This window comes from Thamnophis elegans, chromosome 4 (genome assembly GCF_009769535.1).
Source record: "Thamnophis elegans isolate rThaEle1 chromosome 4, rThaEle1.pri, whole genome shotgun sequence".
NCBI lineage: Eukaryota > Metazoa > Chordata > Lepidosauria > Squamata > Colubridae > Thamnophis > Thamnophis elegans.
Genome location: NC_045544.1, coordinates 117,237,745 through 117,255,712, shown reverse-complemented (window position 1 = coordinate 117,255,712; position 17,968 = coordinate 117,237,745). Strand labels below are relative to the sequence as shown.

Sequence of the window (17,968 nt, the reverse complement as noted above, 5' to 3'; positions counted from 1 at the left end):
GGCTGCAGCCCACCTCAGACTTGATAGTAACAGCTAGTTCTAACTAGTGATGTTCTATTTAGAAGGAATCCATCTGGGCTCCATTAGCTAGATAACAATTTGTCTTCAATCCCATGCTAAATAATTAACTTCGCTATCGTTGGTCTTTGGGACAGGCTGATCCAGGTTTACAAGCTGAGCTTGGGCATTGTGACATCATGGGGGGAGGGGGTTTGCCTAGAGGCCTTGCAAGGTTAGTTCAGGGCAGCTGGACAGAGACTCCATGAAAGCAGGACATGACCAAGGAGGAGGGGCAGGGCTCGGAACAGCTTCCTGCACCAATATGCATCCCAGGCCCTGGGGACAAGATCTTACAGGATTTTCAGATCCTGGTGCAGAAGGTGGGGGGGAGGCCCGAGGTCCTTCTCATTGGGGAGACCCTGGAAGGCAGGGACATCCATAAGATGATGGCCTCTTTTGTTAAGGACTTGTTCTCTTCCTCCTGTCACTCGGTCCACCCTGCCGATGCTTTGAAAGAGCCTTGTGTCACCTGCCCTTTTGGTGGCAAGCAATGCCAGCTCATCTTCTTTCTGTGCCGTGCCTCCTGCATAAAGGGCAAGGAGACCGAACTGCGGAAAGTTTTGCAACAGGTGAAGAAGTACGTCCAGAAATCCCCCTGCGCCTTAGTGGGAATCATTATGGAACCCAAGAGAGGGGAGGCCGAGGAAGCCCGTGCCCACCTGCTTCGACTGTTGCGGGGCATCTTCCCAAAGGCTTCACCACAGAAACGGGGCAAACAGCCGGCTGTCAAAGGAAATCAGGATCAGGCAGGACCATTGGAATTGGAAGATGTGGAGATAGAAGCAGAGGTCTATGTACCAGGTTATCCCCGGGGTAACTTGGCCATCATGAAGGCAGCATGTCGTGCTTCGGAAGCCCTGAGCAGAGGTGGGAGACTAGACTAGATTAAGAATGGGCTACTTTTTTTCTCAGTGGGTGGGTACGGGCATGCTTTTATTTTTGGTCTCCTAATGCGGGGGTCCCTAACCCCTGGTCCATGAACCGGCACCGGTCTGTGACATTGTTGTGACCCACCAGCAGCCACAACAGAGCTTGTAGCAGATTCAGACAGTGAGGAGGTTGGGGAGGCACATGGGCCAGTCCTGGAGTCTGGGGAAGGCTCTGATGATCTCTGTGTCAGAGGCAGAGAGGGGGCCAGGGCCGTATGCCAGTTATCGGCTGCCTTCAGAGGCAGACATCATTGAGGCAGATGAACAGCTGGAGCCTGTGCCCAGTGTGCGCATGCGCAGAGTTGCCAGAAGACAGGAACAACTAAAGAACAGGGGTCAACTTGGGAGTAAGGCCACATGTGGATGATGAATGGCCCCTCCCAAAATAAAAGAGGAGCAAAAGGGGAGTGGAGTTTACAGGAGACAATTCGTTGCATTAATTGGTTCCTGACTCTCCGAGACTCCTTGCCAGGTTTTGCAGATATCAGCCTGGCAGCTCCCTATGTCAGATAAGGTCTGTGACTGTAAATCTTCCTTTGAAAGGCTTTGCCAGCTGTGAATGAGCACAATTTGCAGCAAATTAATAAAAGGGTTTTTTGCCGGGACAAGGAGTTTGTCTCATGCTCTTGGGAAACCTCGGTCAGAACAGGCATGCCAGAAACCAGGCCGTGCAAACAAGTGAAGCCACATATAAATAAATAAATAAATAAATAAATACTACCTCCTGCCAATTACCTCTCTCAGACCAATTAGATCGCACAGGTTAGGTCTCCTCCGGATTCCATCTGCCAGCCAATGTCAGCTGGCAACTCCCCAGGGGAGAGCCTTCTCTGTTGCAGCTCCGGCCCTCTGGAACGAGTTCCCTGTTGAGATCCGGACCCTTACTACCCTCCCGGCCTTCCGCAAAGCCACCAAGTCCTGGCTGTTCCAGCAGGCTGGGGGGGGGGGGGGGGTGAGAAGCATTTACCTCCACGGAAATTGTGAATGTTGGTTTTGTTTTTAATATGTTGTCTTTGTCTCGTTTTCCCCCTTTCCCTTGTCTTTTGTGAGCCGCCCGGAGTCCTCCGGGAGTGGGCGGCATACATGACAAATAAATAAATAAATAAATAAATCTGCAGGATGCAGGCAGCACACGAAACCACGCCCCCTCCTATCCGCAAAAAACCTCTCTCCACGGAACCGGTCCTTGGTGCCCAAAAGGTTGGAGGCCGCTGTCCTAGTGCTTCAAGAGATAGGACAGTAACACCTTGATGTCCGTAGAAGAGGCAGAGGAGCTTGTATTTTTGTCTCCTCGCTTTAAATTAAGTCTGTCTATCAGCATTCTAACTCTACTTGTTGCTATTTTTAAAGTATGCATAATTTTCGGTGGTTAGCCACAAAGTATGAATGATGTGATCTGGGATGGTCCCGGGAAACCACAGCGATCCATGGCCATAGCATATGCAGCAAGGGGGAATCTTAACTGGCATCTCAGCTGTATGAGGCCTGGCAAGAATTGTTTGCAGTCTTTTAGTTTGGAAACGCTGTTAACAGCTTTGGCGGCTCTTTTGGACTAAGAGTAATAGGATAAGACATAATGCAGTTTCTTTGTTTTGTCCTAGCAAGGTATGTGAATCCAGCATATGCAGCTTGTAAAATCTGATCTATGCTTTCATCTTATATGTGAACCAAACTGATAAGTCTTGTCCAACAAACCCTACCCTGTTTCTCCGAAAATAAGACCTCCCTGTACAATAAGACCAACCAGGCTTTTGAGTGCACGCGCTAAAATAAGCTCTCCCCAGTAAATATTGCAACACAGCAGCAGGCATGAGGTGACCACACTCGCTGCCTCCTGCACCTCAAAAATAATAAGACCTTCCCAAATGCTTATTTGGGGGGGGGGGGTCAAAAGAAAATAAGATCCTGTCTTATTTTCGGGGAAACACGGTAGTGCGATACGAACTATATTTGTGTATGCATATGTGTGCACTTAAAAAGTGACATTGCTGATCCTTAGGGTTGCACAGATGAACTTGTAAACATCTTGGTGGTGTTTATTCAAAATCTCCAAAATCAGAAAAAGTTTGGAAGGATTTTCAGCAGGTGTACTCTGTGATAAGCCAAAGCCTCAGTTGATAGAAATAGATGCAATTTCCCTTCATTGGCAAAATGGATACATTGCCTAATTTGGATTAATGATTTTTTTAAAAATGGCAAAAAGGTCCAAGCAACATCTGATCTCTGAGGCCATTATCAACCTTTATTGCAAACAATAAAGGGATAATTGGGTCTCTTGTGTATGTGTATTGTATGTATATGACACACCAGCAAGCTCAAGTTAGGTATTTTCTGAATTTTTAACATACTCAGCCCCAAAAGGTTCACCATCAGTGGTCTAGTTTTTGTCCTCCTGCTTTTCCAATGTGCAGTAATTGATAGGTGATTGTTGTGGCCCAGCAGGAGCCGTTGGAGCTGCCACCAGACTCCAACAGCGAGGGCCCCTATGAGTTGTCTCTGGAGGATGTGGAGGACCCTAGACAGGGTTCCGACTCCGAGCAGGGCACAGAGAGGCTGGTTGGCCACCAGGAGGCACCTGAGCCTTGGACCAGTGGGGAGGAGAGTGAGCCGGAAGCCAGTAGTGAGTTGTTCCTGGATGCACGCCATCGAAGAGCTAATAGGCGTCAGGAACAATTACGCAATTACAGGAGGTGATTGCACTCAGCTAGTGGTCATTAGGTTCCTCTCCAGACTATAAAAAGCTACTTGTGCACATGCCCCTCTTTGCAGAAGTCAACGCAGGATTGAATGTCGGAGAACTTTGTATGAGCTTGGCAGGCTGGATTGCTGCCAAGCCTTATCTGTGTTTATTGCTGCCCAAGCTTGTCTGTGCTGGGTTGCTCTCAAGGACCTGTTGTCTGTTAATTAAATGCCGTAATTTATCTCTGGCTCGGAGTGTGCTTTGGTGTGGAACGAGGGGGGTCAGAACGGGTGACTAATACCATCAAAGCAGCTGAGATTTGTTAATGTAAAAGTCACCTTGCACGGGACATGGGAGGCAAAATAAACAAACAAATAAGAGCTCTCATTAATCTGGGAACCACTGTTTCCATCGAAGCCAGATTCATTCCTACCATGGCAATTTGCATCTTTTGGCATTCAGTCTACCACACCTCCCCATTGGGACTTACATACTGTCCTGTACCCATTTCTTTAAATGCTGTCAAGTTCAACATCCATCAGCTCAATTCAGTTAACCAGAGAATTCCTGTGCAGGTTTGCCGGAGGAGGTCACTAAGGATCCCCTACTACCCGTTGCAGGTTCTTCCTGGACTGTCATCGTCATCAGAGGGATTTTGGCAACTGCGTGCATCATTGGCATGGCATCTGCTGCAGGATGGTACCTCTACCAACAAGGCATGATCCCACCTGAAATGATTCCTGCAGAACTGCTTGCTTTCCTTTGAGGTGAGCGTGCATAGTTTTTGACCTTATGGTCAAGAAAAACATGTTATAATGTTTTTAGGATGAGCTGCGGTGGCGCAGTGGTTAGAGTGCAGTACTGCAGGCTACTTCTGCTGATCACCGGCTGCCAGCAGTTTGGCAGATCGAATCTCACCAGGCTCAAGGTTGACTCAGCCTTCCATCCTTCCGAGGTGGGTAAAATGAGGACCCAGATTGTTGGGGGCAATAGGCTGACTCTGTAAGCCATTTAGAGAGGGCTGTAAAGCACTGTGAAGTGGTATATAAGTCTAAGTGCTACTGCTATAAGTCTAACCTCAATCCATTTATTTGGGTTGTCTTTGTTAACCCTTTGGGTAGTCCAGACAAGAAGCAGCCTAACAATGAATACTAGTTCTATCTTTTTTATAATGTTACATTAACAGATTCTTGCAAGTCAAATAATATTTCTTCCCTCCCTCCTTTACTTTTACTCCCTGGAACACTAGAGAAGGCTCCTTTTGAAATGCTTCCCACATCCCTTCTGTTTCTGTGGGTTCAGATACCTTTTGCATAATAGCTGCCTAATCTGTGGTTCTTTCTTCTGTCTCCAAATGTCATTCCCACATACCATTACAGTCAACGATTGTACCCTTTTCATGCAATATATATAGTTGTTGAGAATACATTCATCATATTTATGAGTTTAGTAGTGGGTTTCTTGTATGCAGAATATTACCTCAATTCGTTGCTTTTTATGTTTCTGAGACTTTAGACCATGTATATTAAATAAGGATGCAGAAAAGTGATTTGCCTCGATGTTCCAGGAGAGGAGAGACTCTGGGTAGAAAGGAACATAGTGAGATTTGTTCCCAAGAATTACAGAATAATCGAGTTGGAAGGGACCTTGGAGGTCATCTAATCCAACCCCCATGCTCAGGCATGAGACCCTTTCAGAATAATAGAATTGTAAGGGACCTATACTTTGTTAATATTGAGTTGGGGGAAAAGAATAAAGCAAAGTACTTTTTGTACTTTACTTTTTGTAAAGGTGAGAGGTTTCTGGCAAGGAAAGGTTCCTTGACCAAAACACTACTTGCAAATCCAGTAATGGTTGTCATGAAACCTTTTGAAACTATGAACCTGATCTTTCTGTGAGTATATTCCCATCTCCAGTTCAATTCACCTGTGTACTTTTCTCCTTTCTGGTATCACCTCCATGTTTGTTTGGATTGGTTTGTTTGTTTGTTTGTCTGCCTCTCAGTGTTTGGATTGGTTTGTTTGTTTGTCCGTATCCAGCCTATAACCTAGATTAGACAACAATGAACAGAACTAACGCTTCCTTGGAATTATATAGTAAGAAAGACTTAGATCTCTGGCTCATCAGCATCTGATACATCACCACCACCCCATCTTCAAGCTTCTAATGATTTCCTCCAGTGCTTTTCTTTTATGTTAATATACATAGGTTAAATATTAGATACCACAGGTAGCAAAGGTAGAACTCTTGAGGATCATTATAGATTAATATTCTAGATGTAAAAAACAATAGATCCCCTGCATGATCTTCTGGACACAGCTTGAATAGAAGGACTGGAGCCACTATGAAGCAGTGTCCTCCAAGCCCTTTCCCACTACTTATTTCGAGACGTTGGAAAAAATAATGTTGGATTCGAAGCAAAAATCATGCTTGCATTTTTAATCAGTGTTCAAATGGTGCAATATACCAGCATTTTGACATATTCCATAAATCTAAAACCAGTATCTATTGCTCAATGCAAGTCTTTTTTTTAAAAAAAAAAACAGTTGTCCTAGTTTTAAATGAGGCAGAAATACCTGTACATTGTCAGACATCCCTCCTGTCTTTGCTGAAAACAATTAAATAAAAAAAAAACCCGAATATCTAAGAGCTCTTATTAATAATACTTATTAGGGGAAAAAAGATTTAGATAGATTACAATGTAAGAATTTCAGAAACTAGTGTATCCTTCTTTCAGCTGAGACTCCTTTATATAGAGCGGATTTTTTTTTTATTTTTTTTTTTGAGAGGGGTTATCTTTGACATGCCTAATCCCTGTAGTTTTTTTGGCAAGGTCTCAGTAGTGGTTTGCCATTGTCTCCTTTCTGGGGCTGAGAGAGTGACTGGCCCAGAGTCACCCAGCTGTTTTTTGTGCCTAAGGCAGGACAGGAACTGGCAGTCTCCCACTTTCTAAACAGATTCCTTGACAACTACTACACCAAATATAGACAATGTAGAAAAGTAGGATTCTCTCTGTTTCTGTTCATACTTTCTATACAGAGGGTGGAAGCTTGCCTCTTTTAAAACAAAGTTTGTATCAGTTCACTGTTCTGATACCTCATTCCTCTCAGTGTGAGAAGTAATTCTAACAAATGACTTTATTAGGAAGATTTTTTTCCCCAAATCTGCTATTGGTCTATGAAAGTGCTTCAAATGAACCATGACTAGTTGGTCCCATTTGAAAATTTGGGATAATATGGGCCTATTATATTGCTGTTAACATTACTGGGGTTATTATTGAAAAATGGAAACAAAAATATTTTTACAACATGCCAATTGCATATATTCTCTTAGTGTTCGCAAGAAAACTGTTGAAATTTTAATGAATAACTGGCATTTTTGGACCTAGGAAATATTTTGCAATGTAGGATACACACTTTGAAGTCTAAGTGAATTAATGATGAAGTACATCAATGTGGTTTTGGCTAATGCTTTTGTTATATTTGGGAAAACATGATGCTGTTGTTTCTTTGTTTTCCTTCAGATCCTGAATTCATCTGGATTCTAAGCTGTCCTGCAAAAATAAAACAACAGCATGTCACACTGTGTGTGTAAATATCAGTTGTTTTATTACTCTTTAACTGGGAAGTTTATCCTATTAGTCCCCAAAGACTCCTAAAAACTGTTATTACATTGATGAAAGAAATGTCCTTCTGGGTTCGGCTCCAAGTGGGGAAAAAGACACTGGAGACATGGAGGCTGCTTGGAAAGATGGTTTATTGGTGGCTTGAGTCCTGAACAGAAAAGGTGATCACATGCTTCAATGTTGGTGGAGAATAGAGAAGGGCCGACTGAGATGCTGAGTCCCTGGTTTTATCCCCCTCTGACCTTTGATCTTCATCTTGTATTCTGACTGATTGTTAGATTCCCATGGGACCATGCAGGGGCAACTCTCTAGGCTGCGTTTTGAATCCAGGTTTGGTTGAGTTCTTAGATGCCATGTGGGGAGTTGGGTAAAGGGTCAATATTATCATGCCTTAATCCCATCCCCCTGGAGCTGAAGGGGAGAAACTCTTATTATGTAAGTGGACTAGCTTGGCCTTCTTAATGGCCCATTGACCAAGTGGGGATGGGCAGGAAACTACAGGCAGCTATTCTGTCTTTTAAAACATGTTTCTTCCTTTTCACATCCAGAGAAATATTCTGCCTTTTCAATATTTCCTAGGATATTTCATTTTTCTGAGAGAGGGCTGGGTGATAACTTCCTACAACATATTACGGGATTAGGATTAGAAATTTTGAAAATAATTTTGGAAGAACTGATTGTGCTTTGAATATTACTCACAGTCAAGCACAACACTATTTAAAGCAACTTGATTTATTTATTTATTTTGCATTTTCTTCTGAGTACCCGTCTATCTCTGAGGAAGCCTGGCCAACTTTAGATATTCTGGTGCTGAAGTGATGTTTGCCCGCCTATCCCAGCACAAGATCTCCCACGACACAATCTGGAGTAGTGGTGAAGGAGCCTTGGAAGGACCCTGTTAGGGTCAGTGATCTGTTGGGCTCAGTTGGCTCATCAGATTTGCTGTGAAAACTGCTCCCTTTTGTCTGATTGGTGGGCTCTATGAGTATTATGCATTATTATTTGGGGTGCAAAGGTGGCTAGAACTCCAGCCTCTGCAATACTTTATTTTCTGCGTTTTAAAGCAGGGGTCCCCAACTCTGTGGCCCATGGCCTGTTGGCCACGGGCCCTGTGAGGTGGCTGGCACTTGTGCACCCAACCCCACTCACACTAGCATCACCGCATACACCTAAAGACACCTGCCCTTTCCCTCCTCTGGCTCATCAACTCAGAAAGGTTGGGGAACTCGTTTAAAGGGACCACAACAGAATGGTAGTTACAGCCTTTGAAACACGAGATGCAACCACAGGCACCAAAGCCTTTCTTGAATTTTGGCTCTTCGATGACATTAATTGGACGTTCTGTACACTTTTTTCTGGTGTGTATAGATACATACTTGTAAGCCGCTAAGAATCAGGTAGATTGGTGTGGGAAGTTATCATCCAGCCCTCTCCCAGAAAAAATGAAATATCCTAGGAAATATTGAAAAGGCAGAATGTTTCTCTGGATGTGAAAAGAAGCATGTTTTAAAAGACAGAATAGTTGCCTGTAGCTTCCTGCCTACCCCCACTTTGTCAATAGGCCCATTAAGACTAGCGAGGCTAGCCCACTTTACATAATAAAGACTTCAGCAGCAGCTACAGAAAGACATGATAATATTGGCCTTTTACTCAGGTCTCCACATGGCATCTGAGAACTCATACCTGGATTCAAAACAGCCTAGAGAGTAGCCCCCTGCATGGCACCATGGGAGTCTGACAACCAATCAGAATACATTTCTTACACAGGAACAGGAAACAGAGAGGTGGGACTAAAGAGGGTATAAAAAGCCTAGCAAGCCCCTTCTTCAGCCCTTCTTCTCTTCTTCTCCACCTACATTGAAACATGTGATCACCTTTTCTGTACAGGGCTCAAGCCATGTGGCCCTGTCCAACAATAAACCATCTTTCCAAGCAGCCTCCATGTCTCCAGTGTCTTCTTCCCCACTTGGAGCTGAACCCAGAAGGACATTTCTTTCAACATTGGGATGGGATTAAAATGAAACATGTACGTAAATCTAAAGGCTCTTATCTAAAGGCTGCAGCTGGACTGCACAAATCTGCCTCAAGTTATCAGTGAAGAAAAGGCAGAAGACTCCAAACTTTTAATTGTTTTACCTTATTTCTTTACATTTCTATGCTGCCCGTTGCACTGATAACAGTGATTTTGGGTGACTCACAATATAATAAAAATTTTTTAAGTGTTTTTAAAAACCCAGTTAAAATTAGATAATTGAACAGAGAAATTAAAAATTAAAAACCAAGATGATAGGGCTCCTGTGCGTGGGGATGAGAATCTTCTGATTATTCAGCAAAACTCAATATAGTATGCCCCCTGACTTTTGCTGCCATCTAATGGTCAGCACATTGGTATTGCTATTCCTTTGGCAAAGTAAGTTAAAATTGTTAAAAATGAAGTGTCTAGAAGTGAGTCATATGATGGCTTTTTGTGACCTGACAAGCAAAGTCAATGAGGAAACCAGATTCATTTAACTGTGTTACTAATTTAACAGCTGAAGTAATTCACTTAACGAATGTGGCAAGGAAAGTCTTAAAATGGGGCAAAACTCACTTAAATTTGTCACTTAACAGCATAAATTTTGGGTTCAACAATGGTTGTAAGTAGAGGACTTCCTGTGCAAGCACTGTCTCAATACACATTCTGTATGGCAATTGATGGCAGCTTTTGCTGGGAAAAGAAGGTGGGTAGAACTGGAATTTTACTTCAGGGAATCACCAAGAGCTAATTGTACAGGGTGGTATGAGCTGTGTGGACAATAGCATACAAATATTTCTCCTCTTATGACTACAAGTAGATTTTCAGTTGCTAAGTCATGAAGTTGGTAAATGAGCTATCATGTGACAATTTACAACCATTTTTACGGTGGTCATTAAGCAAATCATCATGGTTATTAAGCAAATCTGGCTTTCCCAAATGACTTTGCTTGTTAGAAGCCATTTGAGGTCGCTAATTGTAGCCACATGACTGCAAGATTACTGTAACTGTCATAAATGTGAGCTAGTTGACAAATCCCCAAATTATAATCATTTGACTTCAGGAATGGTGTAACAGTTGTAACTTCAAGGACAGATTGTACGTCACTTTTTCCAAGTCAGGCAGCATACAAATATGATGATGATTATCATGATGGTAATGAACACACAGTCTTCAGTTTGCTGGTTTTCTCCATTTCTCTATGCATATTTAAACTTTTATCATTGGCTTCTTTGGAAGAAAATCAGCAAAAATAGCTTTTAATACTAAAATGTGTTTTCATTGTTTCAGTGTGTGGGTGGTTTTATTTTGATCATGCAAGTTAAGACTTATGGTTCTTTTATAAGCTATTCAAGGCTCTTCAAGTGAAAACATGTGCCATATAAAATAAATATATCTATAAGTAAATTGTTATTGTGAGCTATGCAGATAGATCAGGACATATACTATATATAAATAAATAAATAAATGGGATGTATTTAATTGCTCTATCTATTGTTTTCAAGCTGGGGTAAAGAGGTCACTGGTGGTGTCTGAGATTACTGTAAAAATGCATTTAAAAAGGACTGCTGCATACATCAGAGAAAATTAAATGTCTGAAGAATTTGGCCCTCCTACTTAAAACCTTGTAAAATTTAACAACCGGAAAACAGATTTGCTTGTATTCATATTTTTTAAAATATATTTCGAATGTTCAGGTTGTTCTATTTTTATCAGGAAATTTATGTCCATTACCTTTGAATGATGTGCATTACCTTTGCATTACCTTTTCCCCCGGATAAATTAGGTTGCTGTGGCATGTTTTTGTCACCTGATGTGACCCCAAAATATCTATGATTTTAGCACAGTCCCCAATTTGTGGGGCAGATACCATTGGAATTTTGAAAGCATGTTTCAAACATTTGTACTAAACAGCTTTCATCGTTGTTGTTGTTGTTTTGACCGGAGCATGGCTTTAGACAACTATAGGATTAAATACTTGCAAAGCCTGCTGTCCTTTGCTAAAAAAAATGAAATATAAAATAGTGTTTCTCAACCTTAGCAACCTTTAAGATGTTTGGACTTCAACTCCCGGAATTCCCCAGTCAGTATGGTTGGCTGGGAATTGAAGTCCACATACCTTAAGTTGCCAAAGTTGAGAAACACTGGTATCAGAGATAAAGCAGGGTTGCTAGTGGATGCCACAAATGTGGCAAAGCCACAGGTTCATATTAAGGTTCACTATTGTACTGTAATGCAGCTACCCAGTTATTTTGTATTTTTACAATTGACAATTAGGCTAAAATCCAGGGAGCAAAAAATAAAAGAATACCCGTAACAAGAGTGGGAAGGGACCTTGGAAGGCCTTCTTAGACCAACCCCCTGCTCAAAGAAACCCTATAACCGGGATGGCGAATCTATGGCACGTGTGCCACAGGTGGCACACAGAGCCATTTGTCAGGCACACAAGGCATTGCCCTGTCAGCTGGCCTTTAGCCTTTTTTAAAGCCATTTTTCGCCCTCCCCAGCTCCAGAGGCTTTATAGGAGCCTGGGGAGGGCGAAAAAAGCCTCCCCATCCAAGGCCCTCCGGAGGCTTCAGGAGCTTCTCTGAAGCCTCCACAGCGCAAAAAAACAGCCCTATGGGCAAAGTGGAAGTTCAGGCTTCTGGTTTGCTCGTAGGGTCGGTTAAGCCCTCCGAAGCTTCAGGGACCTTCAAAACTAAAGGACCCCACGAGCAAACTGGAAGTCACTTCCCGGTTTGCTCGTGGGGCGGTTTAAGCCCTCCAGAGGCTTCAGGGAAAATCCCTGAAGGTCCCTTCTTTTTTGGAAGGTCCCTGAAGCCTCCGGAGGGCTTAAACCGACCCTATGAACAAACTGGAAGTGACTTCCGATTTGTTCGTAGGGTCCTTTTTAATCCTCCAGAAGGCCTCCCGGGGGGGGGGGGGAGCTGTTTTTGCCCTCCCCAGGCTCCAGAGGCTTTATAGGAGCCTGGGGAGGGCGAAAGGCCTCCCCACCAGAGGCCCTCCCAGAGGCTTCAGGAGCTTCCCTGAAGCCTCCGGAGTGCAAAAACCAGCCCTATGGCAAACTGGAAGTTCAGGCTTCTGGTTTGCTCGTAGGTGGTGTTTTAAGCCCTCGGAGGCTTCAGGGACCTTCAGAGGACTAAAAAGGACCCCACAAGCGGGGAAGAAGGCGGGGCTTAGCAGTGAGAAGATGGAGTTTCAGGCTACTCCTGAAATTCCTCTATACCGAAGGATTTTTGGACGGGTTCTTTGAACCCTAGCTGTCCTGGAGAAGACAGTGAAGGTGGGGAGAGACCCAGGACCTCAGAGATACCCGCAAATCTCTGGGGGGGGGGGTATTAGCTCCTCGTGCCAATTCCTTTCTGGATTAGCTGCGTGCTAACTGAAACTGCAGGTTGCCCCTAAGAATGCTAGAAGTGATGTCATCTGGTAAGCTGATTTTATTATCCAAGAGAGACTGTTCGCGTTAAAAACTTAAGATAACTGAAACCAAAGAACAGGGAAATTTAGCAGCGAATTGGCCTTTTCTAATGGATTTATGGCTGGTGGTTACTTTACTTCTTAAATGCTTCAAGAAACTCCTTGACACCCTCCCCCCTCTGAATCTCCTTAAGTGGATCGTAAAATTTATTTTCTACTAATTAGCCCGTCACGATTCGACACTTTTATTACTTTACTACTCGGCTTGTTTACAATCACAGCCTGCGAGAGACTAAGAAGTCGTGGAAAAAAAAAAGAGTTGCAATTTTTAACTGCGACACACATCATGGCGTCCCAAAATACCTCTAAGATTTCATTTCAGAGACTTTTTTCCGCATGTAGAGGACTCTTTGATTCTTATCAAAGACTGGAAAGAAAATTGGATCATCTGATTCTAAAATATGAAGCAAAAACTGAGATTGTTGAATGTTTAAATGCTCCTGAAATACAAACGGAAAATGGAGAAATGGTGTCTGGTCTATCTCAGAGGAAGAAAGGAGGGGGGAAGCTATAAGAAGACGCATTTAAAAGACAGAGTGCAGGAGGAATGGAAAATCCAACCCTTGAGAATTAAAGTTAATTTGGAAAATTTTACAAGCCCAGACAACATTATTATTATTTCGTCACTAACATTCAGAGTCCAAAGGTGCCAAAATATCTTTGTCTGGATTTGATTATGAAAACATTTGGTAAATTTATCCAACGCGTGGCAATTGGCTGGAGAGGATCTTGCTATTGGAGAGACACTGGCTGATAGATGGAATGGATAGTAATATTACAATTGGAACTGGCTGATAGAATGAAGAACACAATTGAAAACTAGTTAAACCTAATTGCTTTTTCTGTAACAGATATAGTTGACTAATAATTGATATTGATAGTAATGTATATAATGTGGAGCTGATATGATAACTAACAATTGGAAGATTATACATAAAGAGTATTAACTACAATAATTATCACTATTAAAAACTAAATAAAATACATACAATCAAATGTTAATCAATACTGGGAAAATGTTATGATATATGATATAATTAAATATTATGGATGTCCAGCTAAAATAGGATATGAGGATTTGATGATAATAGAGGATTTTATAAATAAGTAAATGAATTGTTAGCATGTGTTATGGATTAATTATGTAATGTATAGCTAAGGATGAAGGATGTTTAAATAACCATAGGTAATTAAAACTGGAGGTATAATGATGTTGATATGGTAAATATTCGAGTTAAGATATTTGAATTAATATGAGTTAATGGAAGAGAAGCACCAAAGCATGTTGTAACCAGTTGATATACTTCTTTTTTTTTCTCATGATAGATACCTGTGTTTTGTTTTGTTTTCCTGCCTTGTCTTGTCGTTTTTGTCTTTTTTTGTATTATTTTTATTTTTTATTCTTTATTTTAATTTTTATCTTTTATCGGTCCTTTTTTTTTTCTTTTTTCTCTTTTTTTGATTTTTTCCTCTCCCACCGGTGTGGGCAGGGATTGTTCAAGATTATTACTTTCATCAATATTGCTAAATAATAATAACAGTTAAATGAAAATGGATATATAATAATGCCTTAGTTAATATGAGTTATGTTGGTTGACTGTGGAGGAGATGTACCAAAACTTATCTGTAATTGATTGATATATTTTTTACAGATGTAAAGAAAGATGTGTACCTGTTTTAAACTAAAATTAAAAAACATTTATTAAAAAAAAAAAAAAGGACCCCACAAGCAAACCGGAAGTCACTTCCGGTTTGCTCGTAGGGGAAGTTTAAGCTCTCCAGATGCTTCAGGGAAGGTCTCTTCTTTTTTGGAAGGTCCCTGAAGCCTCCAGAGGGCTTAAACCAACCATACGAGCAAACTGGAAGTGACTTCTGGTTTGTTCGTAGGGTCCTTTTTAGTCCTCCGGAGGGCCTCCGAGGGTGGGGGGGAGACTGTTTTCGCCTTCCCTAGGCTCCTATAAAGCCTCTGAAACCTGGGGAGGGCGAAAAAAGGATGCAAGAAATGGGGGGAGTGCCTCTCATGCGTGCATGCGCACTGGGGGGTGTCGCGTTGCATATGGGTGCGGCACGCCCGCACACGACCCACCTGCACTCCCCCCCCATTATGGCACACAAGCCAAAAAAAGTTCGCCATTGCTGCCCTATACCAGTGATGGCGAACTTTTTTCTTATGGCATGCCAAAGTTGCGCGCGCACCCACTCAATCTCCCCACCTACCTGCACATGCGCGTGTGACCCCTCCCCAGCCTCCGGAAGCTTTCCTGAAGCCTGGGGAGGGTGAAAATGGCCTCCCCTGGCCCTCTGCAATGGTGAAAAATCAGCTGCCCGGTGCACACATGCGCACCGGAGCTGACAGCTGGCGTGTCACCAAATATGGCTCCGTGTGTCACCTGGGGCACACGTGCCATAGGTTTGCCATCACAGCCCTTTCAGACAAATGGTTGTCCAATCTCTTCTTATGGGTGGATGGACGGAGCACCAACAACGTCTGAAGGGGCCCCCTGATTGGTACCCTAAACAAAGGAGTGCTATAAAAACACATTCCAATTGGAAGCACTTTTTAAAAAAAAACTGATGGTAACAAAATTAAAATGATTATAACAATCCAGCAGGCTAAGAGTCATTGCATTCATTACACTACATCAAGCACTGAAGGAGATCAGGAATGATGAAGGCTTGGGCTACCAAAGAGACATAAGGTGGATCACCACTTCTAGATACCTGGAGGAGAGAAAGCCACATAGTCTAATCAATAAGTCTAGAGCGTGAAAATGGGACTTTTAAGGGAAATTAAGCATGAATAGATTCCCCCTCCCTTCCGCCAAAGCCTAAAAGAACCTCACCATTTGTGATGGTGGTGGAGTGAACAGTATAAGCCTATTATGCTGGCCAACTAGACTCTGGCCTGGAAAAAGGGGACCTACTCCAGATCATGTTGGGAATGGCCAGCGGGAGAAGGAGCTGGACACCGTAAAGCATGACCCAGGGATGGCCATGGCTAATCTATGGAGTGACCGTGGTTGGGATATGACTGAACGGCTGACCACGATGAAGTTCTGAGGCTCAGATTCTGCGAATACTCTTTATGTTTTAATTAACATTTGGGATCTGGGCTTCAACCAATGGAAACAAGCCAAACTCAGTTTGGATCGAAGAATCCACCCCTTCCAGAGCGCGGAAAACAATACAGGTAATCCGATGCATTCATTCCCCATGATTCCTCGGGGATACTTCTAAGGGCTCTGCTCCTTTAAGGCGAGGCTGCGTTTCAGCCGTCCAGACAAAAGCCTTCGGAGAGCGCTTCTCCCCCTCCCTCTCCCTCTCGCCAATTCCCGGACGAAGCGATAAGCTCCTATTGGCCGAGGAAGCGGGACATAATAACGGCGACCAAAAATGGCGGCGGGACGGCCGCGCTCCTTTCTTGCGCTTACATAACGCGACCTTTTCTATTTTCTTGCCCCCAGCGCGCGCGCGCGTGGCGCAACCTAACCTTAAAAATAAATTAAAAAAAGATCGCTTGTTTGAGCGTCGCCCGCTCTAGCCAATGAAGTGGCGCGCTGTTCAGCAATCCACCAATCCCCGCTCGCGGGAGGAGACAGGGACCGGGGAGGAGGGGGGGGGAGTGGGCCGTGTTAAAAAAGAAACATACATAGATCGGAGGTGGAGGGGTTTTTTGATTTGCGCGCGCACAGAGAGCGTGAAGAAGGGAGGGGGGCGAGCGACAGAGGCTGAGGGGGCTTGCCGGCTTCGCCCTCCCGCGCGGAAGCAAGGAGGGGATTCTCCCGCCATTTTTCCAGCGCTTGCTCCCTTCTGGACCCGACTTCTTCCTCGCCTCGGTGATGGCGCCGCTGCTGGGCCGCAAGCCTTTCCCTCTGGCAAAGCCGCTGCCGCCGGGGGAGCCGCCGGGAGAGCGCTTCGTCATTGCCCACACGCAGGAGGCCTTCCGCTCCACCGAGTATCCGATTTGGACGATGGCGAGGCGGCGGGAGGGAGGGGGGACTTTTTGTTTTTCAGTCACGGTGCCGTGTGGGGGATGGGGATGGGTGAGAGGCAGCGAAGGAGTTGCTCTCTTTTTCTTCTCTTGTCCTGGCGACTTAAAATCGGATCGGAAACGTAGGACGGCCGAAGGCCTTGGTTTGCTTTCTTGACTCTCTTTGTTCCCTTTTTCTCTTTTATTTCCCCCCCACCCCACTTCTCGGCATCTTTTTCTTCTCGGACGCAAGATGGAGCAGGGCAGGACGACGTCGCTCCCTAGGCTGAGAGTGCAGCGGGGCCGGCAGAGGAAGTTATCTGTGGATGTCAGTAACTGTCGGGATTGGGAAGAAAGAGAGGAGGAGGGTGGGATCTTTTTTTTTTTTTTTTTGTCTGAAAAGGTTCTAAGTTATTCTCCTTAGCTGCGTAAGTTTGGACTGGATGCTTTGCCTGTTGGGGAGCAGTTAACTTCCGAAGGCAAGCTTGAGAGGGCGTGGATAGCAGAGGAAGATTTTCACTTTCGGGTAAAGCTTGTAGTCTCTGAAGGCATTTGGGCTGTCCCAGGCAGGAAACAATTAGGTAGGCGTCTTGATCTGAAGCAGGGCAAGGACTGTTTTGTAGGTGCCTCCTAAATGGTTGCTAAAAGTAGAATGTTACTCTTCACAAGATCTGTTTCTGAATCATACAAGTAAAAGACTCAAGTCAGCAAAAGTTCATCATCCTTTGCCTCTCTTAACAACTTTCTAATGTGTTAACATTAAATTATCAACTGGCTCAAATAGAACAGAAACTTTTACTATGTATACAAGTAGTCCTCGACTTACAGCAGTTTGTTTAGTGACTGTTCAAAGTTACAACAGCACTGAAAAAAGTGACTTATGACCGCTTTTCACGCTTACGACTATTACAGCATCTCCATGATCATGCGATCAACATTCAGATGCTTGGCAACTGATTCATATTTATGACCATTGCTTGCAGTCTGAGGTCACATGATCAGTTTTTGCTATATTCTGAAAGCAAAGTCGAGGGGAAGCCAGATTCCCTTAAACACTGGGTTGCTAACTTATCACTGCAGTGTATCAACAACTGAGGCAAAAAGGTCGTAAAATAGGGCAAAACTCACTTAACAAATGTCTTAACAAAAATTTTGGGCTCAATTATTGTAGTAAGTCGAGGGCTATCTGTGTCACCAACTTGTCTTACTT

The 17,968-nt window shown here is 43.6% G+C and overlaps 2 protein-coding genes across 2 annotated transcripts in view; both read left to right on the top strand.

Moving 5' to 3' along the window:
* The first annotated feature begins 275 nt into the window (after positions 1 to 275).
* LOC116507773 (uncharacterized protein C2orf72-like) lies at positions 276 to 7,226 on the top strand. Its single transcript, XM_032216102.1, has 3 exons — positions 276 to 927; positions 4,245 to 4,436; positions 7,193 to 7,226. The coding sequence occupies exons 1-2, from the start codon at positions 276 to 278 to the stop codon at positions 4,433 to 4,435; spliced, it is 843 nt and encodes a 280-aa protein (XP_032071993.1). The 3' UTR covers position 4,436; positions 7,193 to 7,226.
* A 9,191-nt stretch (positions 7,227 to 16,417) lies between these two features.
* The window catches only part of BAZ1B (bromodomain adjacent to zinc finger domain 1B), a 34,566-nt gene continuing 33,015 nt past the window's right edge, over positions 16,418 to 17,968 (top strand). Inside the window, exon 1 of the mRNA XM_032215076.1 lies at positions 16,418 to 16,743. Within this exon, the coding sequence (XP_032070967.1) occupies positions 16,628 to 16,743 (116 nt within the window). The 5' untranslated portion in view covers positions 16,418 to 16,627. The remainder of the gene's footprint in view (positions 16,744 to 17,968) is intronic.